This window comes from Pecten maximus, chromosome 5, assembly GCF_902652985.1.
Source record: "Pecten maximus chromosome 5, xPecMax1.1, whole genome shotgun sequence".
In the NCBI taxonomy this organism is placed as follows: Eukaryota; Metazoa; Mollusca; class Bivalvia; order Pectinida; family Pectinidae; genus Pecten; species Pecten maximus.
Window position 1 is genome coordinate 33,233,976 of NC_047019.1, and position 12,292 is coordinate 33,246,267.

The 12,292-nt window shown below is 33.8% G+C and overlaps 1 protein-coding gene across 1 annotated transcript; it reads left to right on the forward strand.

Annotated features, from left to right (window-relative positions):
- LOC117327833 (uncharacterized protein KIAA0895-like) lies at window positions 1–9,093 on the forward strand. The gene is given in 10 exon segments (XM_033885037.1): window positions 1–171; window positions 771–1,227; window positions 1,457–1,607; window positions 2,149–2,317; window positions 2,715–2,734; window positions 2,736–2,883; window positions 3,283–3,566; window positions 6,389–6,427; window positions 7,361–7,399; window positions 8,047–9,093. Coding segments are annotated over 9 exon segments (1,302 nt in total). The 5' UTR covers window positions 1–171; window positions 771–814; the 3' UTR covers window positions 8,086–9,093.
- The last annotated feature ends 3,199 nt before the right edge of the window (window positions 9,094–12,292 follow it).

The window sequence follows — 12,292 nt, forward strand, 5'->3', positions numbered from 1 at the left end:
GTGACGTAACAAACCTTCTTGGTAACCTGTGTATTTAGACATGGCGGACACTTGGCGGTGCCTGTGTAGTCAGTCGGAAATTGCTTGCCTTTGACGCGATCATCACGGCAGGACATCAGACGACACACGGGCATCTGCCAAAGGAAGAATGCACACCGGTTGAGCATCAAAGTAAGTCGTTATCACACACATTTTTTTTTAAAAATTTCGTGCAGAACTTGAGCCGAAAGTTTTCACCTCTGTCTATTCTTACGTGCATTTTTAAATGTATGTGCTTTCAGTTATTGTGTATTGGGTGAATGCCGATATATCAAGAAAAAAAACGCAGTTGGTTCATATATTAATATTGTCTAGAATGACTAATGCACAAGGTGTACATGTATATTATGAATATATACATGTGGTATGGATCATTGGGTGGTGTTATCACAGGAAGTTGAGAATTTGTTACAGTCTACATTTGACCTCCCCTAGTGTGTATAGATTTCTAGAGCCTAGCACATTTTCAGACGTTTTGGGGAGCTATATTAAATTTCGGTAAAAAATGATCACCTTGGATGACCCATATGATACTATGATAGGTACATTTGTACTGGGAAAATATTGGCAAGCGGTAAAGATTCATTAGATGGATCTTAAAGTTGGAAATTACAATAATTGAAAGGGAACATGATAGGGTAAAATACAAATTTGTTTTCATGTTCTTTAATGATTTTGAAATAACTGAGTTAATTCACATTAATAAAAAGGCAGTACATTTTAATTTACAGGAGAAAAGCTGAATAAGAACCTCCAGTTCTATGCATCAGAAGGGATGACGAGGAAAGATAAACGAAAAGATAAAGCCCAGAAAACTAAAATAAGATTCTTAGAACAGCAGCCTTTAAAATTTACAGGTGCAATATGTCCCTTAAACCTTGAGGAGCAAAGGGAACGCTTCCTCAAGCATGGCAAACTACCTCAATTTGTCCTCAAAGGGTCAGAGGATGAAATTGAGCAGTTGTACCATAAAGCCAAAAACCAAATTCGATTTGATTTATTTGGTGAAGCTGAGTATATACTGAAGTCAGTGAAGGAGAAATATGGTGATGCAGAGAAATACATAACAAAGCAGTATGGAGAGAGAATTTCCAAAGAGCAGGCTACAGAAGTCCTCCAGGATTACATCAAAGAACACAATCTTGATGGAGCCATGAGTATAATTTGGTGCAATGATATGGCTGCCAGGTAAAGGGTTTTGAATGTTGTTATACATTATGTGCATCAACATGGTCAATCTCATCAGTAGGTTCTAGTAAACATTTTGAAGCATAGGTTCATAACACTTATCAGTTTCCTGAAGCCTTAATTATGTTTTGCTGTTTTTCCATAAGTAATACTGGTTTGAATATCTTTCAGTTTGTCAGAATTATGTGATCTGTTTTTGCATTCCTCTGTTTGATTTTATGCATTTCAGTGCACGGATGATGTGGGTTGGTCCAAATGTTAAGTCCAATAAACCTGAAGCTAGGAACTTTTCCTTTTGGATAAGAAATTCCACAGACAATGTGTACATCACAGAACATGGGATTCGTTGTCTGGCCAACCATGAGATCGGCACCCATTTTGTATCCTTTTATGAATGAATCATTCATGACAGTTACTACTTAAGGTTATGGCTTTACTGATGTGTGATCTGTAGTTAAAGCCAGAGTACCCAAAAGTAACCACAAAACCATCATTTCATAAATTCATTGAAATTTAGTGGAGGAATTATTTAGAAAATATCAAAAGCATGATATCAAAGGGTGTATGAAAATATAAATTTCTTACCTATGCTCAGAAGACATGTTTACATTCTGTATATTCTCATATCCAATTTGTGTTCTTTGTCCTCAGATCTTTATGAGTTTATTTGCAAGGTAGGGCCCTTATGATATATGCAGTCTTGTAAATTATAGATGTTTCAGGTCAAAGGCTAGGATCCACACTCCAAAAAGATATAAAGTAGTCGACATTTTTTAGATCACATGCAGAGCTGATTTTATCATGTCAGCTATACATGTATAATAGAACTTTTAAAATATTCATGGATATTTTCCAATTTTCAAATCTCAATTTTCATTGATTATGATGTTGTAAATTATGACTCCTTGATGGAGATTCTAGTTTCGTGCCTTCAATGATGGCCTTCAGCCCTGGTACAGTGACCGTCGGAGGTTTGGTATCAAGGGTATGGGTAGTCTAGAACACATGCGAGCAGAGGAAGGCCTGGCAGCCATACATACTATCCTTGAGGCAAAGGAACGCTTCCTGTGGGGGCCTGCCATGTTGTATTGTAAGTCATTTGAAAGATTTTGATTTTGTTGCTAGTGTGTCTATTACATGTTATGAAGTTGATACACAGTTTAAAAGAATGCACAATATACAAGCATACATGTAACACATTTTAGCATTGTGTCACCACAAGGGACATTGGAAGAATGTCATATTTTCAGTAAAATTTTATTTGCTTTTTGTGAAACTTTTTAAAAAAATGTTTACTATTTAATACAATATAAAGTTTTATACCTGGCCAATTTTTGTGTCAAAAGAATGAACAGGCATGTTAGCCTATGTGCCTGCAGTATGATCAACATTTCAGTGAAGTGGCTCTTCAGTTTAAAGGCACTATCCCTAAATGACCTTACTGTATTGACAGGATGTTTGACAATAATCTGTGATCTTTGATACAGATACTGCCTGTAAAGCCAGTGGGAATGTCATTTAAACAGCTCTTTGATCACCTGGGAACATTCATATCCAGTAAAGAACAGCGATGGAAGTACTGTATGAGAGTGAAGCGAGGTCTTGTCGATCCAAATGACATTGGAGGCTATGGAAAAGACCAGTGTTACTTTGAAGGTTGAAAATAGAACTTCAATTAGTTTACATTTTATCCTTATGCAAATCTGTCAGTGTGTTGGTTCTAAATGAAACTTGGACGGGAATTGTTTTGTACTTCATGCTTGACTTTTCCGATTACCTCCATCAATACTTAAATTGTGAAGTGTACATAAAAAAGATGATTTGTCTGACATTGATCTTATATCTTTGTAAGACACCAGACTATCACTACACAAAGTAAAACATCGCTTCAAAGACGACTGCATTTATGCTACATACATGTACATGTGACTTTAAATGATAACCGAATACAAATTATGTCTTTTGTAGGAGTCTGATAATAGGATTAAAGCTCGAGACATATAATTTTATTGGCAGAAGCACAATTTTTTTTCACTGTACTTTTTCGTTGTTTAGGTGCTGTTGAAATCCTGAGAAACGTAGATACCATTGACTTTGGTGTGATGATGAGTGGAAAGATTTGCCCGGATGAAATTTCAAGATGTAAACGAGTTGCACGCCTCGATTGTCTTCGTGTTCCAGCTTTTATGAAAAATGAAAAGAAGTATAAAAAACAGCTTCATGCCATTGCTAACCTCAATGGTTTAAACCAAGTCCATCCCAAGAGTTCGCCACCAGCTGCATACATTCAAAGGCTAAAGAGAGGCAGACGCATTGGACCAGCAAGCAGTAGTGGAAAGGTGAGGAAAATGGGCAAAAGTGCATTGAAGGTCTTTATTCGAGGTGGCTCATTGAGTTCAGCAAATGAGTCAGAATCCTCTGAGAGTGAGATTGAAAGTAGCAAGCACATTGTAAATGCACCAGTAATTGTTCACAACAAAAACTCTGTATCAGTAAACACCATACCAGCTGCTGATAAATTAGACAGTGAGGAGGAAACTAAAGATCCTCGGCTGGACAGTGGTATTGTGTGCGACACAGGGTTTCACCCAGGCACCGAGGCACTTGATAAAGTAGCATTTCAAAGATTAGGAGATGGTGATTTGGAGGAATTCTTTGATGATAGCTGCAGTATTCATGACGGTGCCGATTTTATCACTCCCATTCAAACAATTGAGTTTTCAAAAAGTGGAACATCTGTTTCCATATTATCAAATTCTAGTAGTGGCAAACTTTTTCCAGAGTCACATGACCAAGAATCACATGACCATGATTCTGAGTCACATGAGCCAGAAACACCAGCACCTGAGTTGTCTGGTTCTACTAAAACAGAGCAAATGACGACATCAAACAGTACTGCTAGTTTAAGAAGTAGTCCAGAAAGTGATCAAAGTGAGGCAAAACAAATCCTGGTGCAGCCACCATTATTGACAAAATCAAGCTCCATACAACCCCCATTAGCTCCCCTTTCAACACAAATTAAAAAGTCTGTGCGGACCTCAGCATATTTACACCCTATCAGACCCACATCTAACAAAGACATACACCCCGTAAAAGTGCAGAAATCTGATCACAGCACAGAATTGGTGATGACTACAGCAACACCAGGATCTCTTCTTGAACCTTTACCAGCTAGATCCAAATCTGACCTGATACCAATTTCATCATACATACCTAGGGAAAGTTCTAACCTAAATCCAGTAGTAACACACCAGCTTCGGGCCCTTCCAGAGCTTCCTTACATTCGCTCTGCAAATTCAACAACTGTCTTGATTCCAAATAAAGCTGAAACACACTGCAAACCTCTTGTGCCAACAACTTGGTCATCAGAGACTAACAATAATGGAAGTGTACCAGGTATCAACCCTTCCTCTATGGAAAACGTTTCACACATAAGCGGGCAGACGGTTGGAGCATACAGCATCAATGCTCTAAATAGCTATCTAGAGAGGTCACAGTCCGAGTCCTATGATAAGCGGCTTCTCATGTCAAAATTCAACCACAAAGGGAGTCCAGCAACTTACAGCACAGACAAATCTACTACCATTGTGGTAGATGATGATGATGCGGAAAATCAACAGTCCAAGTCAAAAAGCAAAACACGGGCTGAGGTAAATCTTCCTCGCTTGTCTATGCAGTGGCATGCCTCTGGTTTCTCTTACCTCACTGATATTGGTGTGTCTGGCTTTCATCCTAAAATGACCAATCAAAAACTTGACATGCACACTCACCTTAGCCAAGTTTCATCTGAGCTATCATCATCTGAATTTCCTACCAATAACAATACTAATGTTGAACTTTCTTCTGAAAAATCTGTTATTGAGTTGGGTCCAGAAAAATTTATTTATCCACAGTCAAGTGATAGGTGTTTCAAAGACTTGACCGATCCAGATGTTCATGTACCTCCATGGTCTGTTTTTGTGCCACATTCTCCAAGTGCCTCGGTTCCTGGAGCATTTCCACCATTTAATCTTCATAGAGCTCAGTCCTCGGCAAACCGCCTTAGCCTGCGAGCCCGTGTGATAGCCAAGCAAGTGAATACGTAGCTAGATATAAAACTGGGTTTGAAGTGTGTAAGTTACTGTTCAGATGATACTGTGTTATTATAAAGGCGCCAAAAATAAAACCCTGACACCAGATTGGTCAGTTCATTTTACCTTCAAACGTTCCATGACTAATTTTGTTACAGTAAGCATTAATATCTTCATGCCAGCATTATAGATTTATACATTTGCTTGTAATTATGTATCTAATTCCTGTAGGAAAATTTTTTTATTTATCATATAACATTTCTATGTGAGTTTTATATGACATGCATGGTTATTCAGAAGTAATTAATTATCAAAAACAAACAGGTGACAAAAAGGATTTTGTTTCACCTTTATTACATCTATCTGAAAACATTGATGTGCCTTACAGCTTAGATTTTCTAGTCAAGTCATTGTGCTATCGATATTTGTAAAGTATTTCTGATTTTTACCATAGACCATTTATGATATTGTTATTTCTTTTCGTAGTTATTGTTAACAGTCTGCATCAGACTTTCTCATCTTCATTGTATTTTTCTCTCTATAGTGCCTCCTTCACTTTGTTAAAACTATAAGGTTGCAGGTAATTAAATTTGCCTTTTAGTGTAATACCTCGTTATCATAATTTATTGTTAAATAGAAATTTGTAAAAACATGCAATTTTTAAGCTTGTTTTTTATGTTCCAACATGTAATCCTGATTCCTTATGAGATTATAAACATCAATCATAATCATGATTTATTATTGAAGTGTTAATGATAAATATATTCATATCAAGTGAAATTCTCATTTTCATTTTCCACTGAAGTATGATAATAATGTGTATTCTATATTGATGCCAATTCCATAGTGTGTCATATGATTATGAATGTTGCCATATTTAGCCAGACTTTTTTGTTATTGATGGCAGATTTAGATTTGCTATGCTGTGATTTTTCTAGAAGTGTTAGAAAAATTTAAATCTCTATAGATTTCTTGATGACAAAGATTACATATATTATCCTCATAACATCTCTTGTTAATGAAAGCCATGTTGAATGTGATATCTGTTATATTATATACATAAAGACTTACATGTTGTGATGTAATTGTAGTACAAAAAGGCTGTTGGTTCTTGTGATGGTAAAGAACCGGTAAGAAATATTATCTAACTCTTATCTATATAAACCATTAGCCACCCAATGCTTTTACTTTTTTCCCCAATCAACAACTGTACATCCCTTCCTCTTTATATCCTTAGTATAGCTATCTCCCTTCCAAAATGCTTTTAGATTTTTTTCGAACCATCTGCAGTTATCTTCTCTTTTCTCCATGTGTATTCAAATTCTAATAACATCCCTATCAGTCTAATGGCCCTTCATTATGAAATCTGACTTTAATCAACCCTTGACTTGGCCTAATTAAGTTATTACATAATGACAATTAATCCCAAACGCTTTAACCAAATGGAAATTTTTCCTATAAAACAAACATTGACTTGAACAAGGCTACTGACCGCCACAACTTTATCTGTCTAATAAAGTCTGAGACTTTCTATTTTTCGAGAGGCTAGAATTATTTTATGCATTGAGTGAAACCTTAAATGTTAATTTTAATATATCTCAATTTAATATAGTTAACATTAACTGTAGCTCTTCCAAAACAATTTAATAAATTTAATCAAATTTAAAGATCAAATGATCACGTTCGATCATTTTTGAAATTCAGAATATGTCTCAGGTTTCAGTTACTTTTGCATATACATGTACATATATAGTATATGCACAGAATATATACCTGTTCATATATATATTACATCAAAATTAATCAACAGCATAACACAAGGAATTTTTGATCTAACAAATTTAGTTTACCAGAAAATTAATATTCCCTTTTTTTGTTTCTTAATACCAGTTAAGATAAATGTATATTTTTTTTTATGTATAAAAAAGTTTAAGTATATGCCATTTTAAGCTTTATTTAGTTAAAACTTTGGGAATTCAAATGGCATTTCAAAAGAAAGGGAATAATTAGGTTTCAATTTGAATTGAAGGATTTCTGCATTATTTTGAAATATTTTTCATCAGGACTGGGACTACAGTGGATACAGTTCGAGTTCAGATAAGGTAAACTGTCCAAGTTGTCAGCCCTCCCTGTATACAGGGTAGGAGTACAGCTTTGAAACCAGTCAAGTTTGGAACATTTCAATAACTCAGGGTGATTTACATACATTCATTAGTACTGCTTCATAACTCTTGGTAATGCTGCTTTCATTTGTTTGCTTGGTTTGATTGTGGTATGTTGAATATTTTCATGAAGTATACAATTTGTATGTGTAATGGCATGATATTTTGGATTTTAATTTAATAACTTTCCATGCAATCCATTCCAGTTTAAAATCTTATGTGGAATCCAGAAAATCACTTCTGTTCATGGCTGTATTTAATTTCTATCTATTGATAATTCTGCAAACTACTTAAGACTTATTCCTGGTACCTCTTAACAAAACCTGTTGTCCTGAACAGTGTTGGAATCAATGTTGTAATTGGGGTGGGGGATATATATATGTGTATGGTATTTAATTCCTAAGAAAATCCCAGATATTACTGCCAAATTTATTTCTGAATATTTAGTTAATGATTATTGCACGTCTGTAAAAACCACTTGCTAATTCACTTGTTCACTTCACACCTATTTCACTTTTCAAATTTATTCTTTAAATAATTCTGCTGCATTCTGAGAATAAAATTCTTGACTTTTGTTTCTCTTTCAGAAGATAAGCTGTTGGCCCCTCCGCATTATTTGCAAGTAGTCAGTTGCCCTGCATGCTTTGTAATACCCCGAGTTATCTTACAGTGCCACTACAGCCCCTGTGTGGCATGGACTGCTATTAACATGATGGAATGTATTGCCAGAGATCATAGAATTGCCATAGAGGCAATATTAAGATAGAAGATTTGAATGTGCCAAAGTATTACTAACTAGACACTTACATAGCTAGGTTGGATATATTATGTATAATGTAATAGGATATCACTCATTTAAATCAAATATATAGAATAACAATTGTGCCAAGTTTATCCTGTATATGACATCAATATTTCTTTTGAGTCAAAACATTGATGCTATGTAAGTCTGTTAAATGTGTCAAGGATGCTTTATAATTTTGTTTTTGTTTTTGTTTTTTTGCTGTTAAATTTTTATCATTTTGTTATACTTGAATATATAAGATACCCATATTTCCCATAAGGTATTTGATAACAAGTTTGCTGTATGGATTTTTTTCTTTCATTTACATACACACATTTTATACAGAATACTTGCAACAGGTCAAGAACCACAACATTCATTAAAGATTACAATTTATCGCTGTGCTGGATTCTTTCCTCTTTGGTGGTACATGTATATCTGTAAATGTAGACTAGATAATGTAGATCTACTAAAAATGGTCATTTCTGACTGGTTTAATAACACTGAAAGTATATTGATTAATATAAAGATTAACTTGATTTTTTTTTTATGAAATTGTAAAATCAGTTTCAGGTGTTGAACAAATTAATAGGCGAAAATTATTACTTCAAACAATAAATTATTTTTCAGGATGCAGGATTGGTACCCAGATGCAGTGGTTTTACCAAATCTAAACACGACGCAGGACTTTTGCCACCGTCTTTAAAACTAGTAAAATCTACTTTACAGGATGCAGGTCTTGTTCCCCCTCCCTGTAAAGGGAGCAAGCTTTCTTGGCGCTCCTCCATCTTCAAACGCATGTGTGACCGAAGTGATAGAAAAATAGGAACATGCTAATTTCATGTCGTAGTTCACCTGTATTAGCAAACAAGCATTAAGGCGAAAATGTCCAAAATATTCAATGTAGGAATGATTACCGATTACTTAAAAACTAATGACAGTTATATGCACCCGGTAGCTTACACATTGCATTAGTAAATTGCCAGAGAGGTATATCCCTTCATTCTTAATTAACAAGATAGCACTGTCTTACTTATTGATATCAATGATAAGACTTTCTTGATTTATATATCATCAATTAATCTAGTCCAAATAATCATTGGAATTTCAAAGAATAATCAGAAATGAGATAATTTAACAATTAACTATTCTAATTGCCTTCTGTCCATAAACAATTTTTATTTTCGACTTCTCAGAAACTTCTGAACCAAATTCATTGAAATTTTACAGAAACCTTCAATTGTCAAAGGGTAAACAATTGTGCATTTGTGAATTATATGGTCCCCACCCTCTAGGGTGCTAAGGGGCGGGCAAAAAAAAAAAGGGTCAAATTGACTGAAATTTCAAAAATCTTCTCAATACAGAAATCAGGAAGATTCAAATACTCTTCATAGATAGAAGAGTCTTAATGAAGGTGCTTTACTGAAATTTGTAATTGTGAATTTCATGACCCTGGAATCTCTTGTTTCTCCCAGGAGAGGGGGTAAACTTTACTATAGATTATTTAGGAAAATACATTTTGAGCATCATTTGTTGATTTGCTATTGGAAATAATTTAAACTTAGCTAGAAATATCAGTATGGGATGGAAATTTAATGGTATGCACATGTTGGCCCTGACTGACCCCCACGGGCTATTGGGCAGGGTAATAATAGGTCATATTGACTTAAATATATTACAACTCTGGTTACTGTTAAAGTGTTAATGCCATATGTGCTTCTTCTTTAATTGTTAAAAGTTAATATATCTTTTCTTTAAAAAGAGTTGGCTCCAATTGGCTAACTTTCATCAGTGATGTGTTTTTATCAGTTTATCACAGTTAATTCTACATTTCATATGTAATGGAAGAATGTCCGGGTTTTGAAGGAAGTGGATGGATAGTTTCCTATATAATACGTATAGCACATTCTGAAAATTTCAACAAGACAATTGTCAAAATTAATGGAGAAAATCCACAAATACAAATTAAGCCATGAGCAAAATGAACTTAGTACGGTAGCATATAACCTTAAGATGTCAAGTCCTGATAAAATATTGAAATCCTAATTAAAATATGTAGTCTAACTCTTAAACTGTATGCTATTTTGTCTACTAGACACGAGATAATAGTAATGGAGGGAAGTAACTGATAGATTACAATGATACATCATATAAGGCTATCACTGCCTCATTGAAGCTCAAGGGCAGATTATTAATGATTTTTCTTTTTGTTTGTTTAATATTCATTAATTTTAAACTTCCCAAAAAAATTGTAAATAAGATGTTAAATTTCATAATTGATTTACATCTGTATTATGACACTTTTAGCAGTGTTTACCTTTAACGCCAATACACAGGTTGACATATATATTGTTTCGTTTCCATTACAACTAATTATAGATCTAACTTGATGATAATCAAATACTTTTGTATCATACATTTATTTATTTTATAAATTTTATAATGTTAATTTATTAAACTTTGATAGTTTTTTGTATTTATTTTCATGTTCATTTAGTACATGGTTAATGTTTTTTGTTTACATACTAATATTACCGAGGTTAACAGTGTAGTGCCAAGTTATATCAATTTAAATATATATTCCTATACTTATAAAGAATCTCAATTTGAATTTAATAAGACACATTATTGAAAATATGTCCCAGTAATGTAATGTTTTTATTGTAACCCTTTGATCACAGTTTTGTTTTTAATTTCCTCTGATAGCTTACTTAAACTAATACATTTTTTCATTTAATTCTGGGATAGTTCAGGGAATAAAATGTCAAAAATTTGAACTTGGATAGCCAATGTTAATTATGCATTCATGCAGCCCTGTTGTTGTCAAGTCAATTCAGTAAAAAAGGGGAAAAAAAAGAAAAAAAAAGAAAAAAGGGAATAACAGTGTATTAAAATTATATTTTGGCCATTATTAACTTTACAACCTTATCAATATTTACACAGACACTAGTGCTACTGATCAATTTTAGTACAAAGTTTTAGTTTATAATACAAGCAATTTATATGTGAAATATTGGAGTAAGTGCTAACATTTAATTATTATATTAATTTTTCTCTGCATGTTTAACATTCTAACTCTGATTCCCATCTGTATTCACAAAGCCTATCTCTCCTCTGGTGTATGTGTGAGTGTGTGTGTGCATTTTCACAGTGTGACCAACTACAGTGAAGCTGTCTTTTCCTTTTCTTTTACATTCACAATAACCAACAGTCGGTGAAATTGTGATTCTGCAATGGTCCCTTCAGTCCAGACCCCGTCACTTAAGACATCACTCTTGTCACTTCCCAGATGCTGATACATAACAACAACATGTGAGCAGAGACACATATATCACATTAGTTTAATCTGAAACAGTTATGATTATATATGTCTCTCGCAAAAAAAACCCCAAAAAAACGTAATCAATTTTTTTTTTTCAAAAGTAATATTTTTAGAACTTTTCAACATATCCCTGCAACTTTTATAAAGTAAATGATAATGATGTTCTCGACATAGAATATATGTATGTACAGCTGTAACCAAGACCTGGTCAATGGTTTAAGAGAGAGAAATTTAAATCAATTTTAAGTGTTCTCGGGGTCGGACCCTGGGGTTAACTATTTCATTCTGGGTCAAATGAACGTGTCGAGCCCCTGTGGTTCTGATAGGTTACAGCTGTGTTGTACCAATAATATCCAGTGGTGAGTTTATCCTTTCCCTACCAATATAGTCCAAAGTTATTGCCCAATCTTAATTAGTGTGGTTATTTTAATATATTGTACTCAACATGTTATATTTGTTTTTACATATTTTTATATATATAATTTACATCTTAGTTTTTGATTACTTGTTAAAGAACAATTTAAACATCATTATGTGGAGTCAGGTTTTGTAGATTTTACAATTATTTATTGTATCTTGAATGTAGTTGAATTTTAGATGTGATAATTTTTCTTTTATTTAATGAAAATGTCAATGGCCCTGGAGGTGTTGTTTTTTATTGTGATTTTATAGATTGTGTCCCCTTTCATCGATGAAATCTTAATTTTTTAAATGTACATGTTCCATT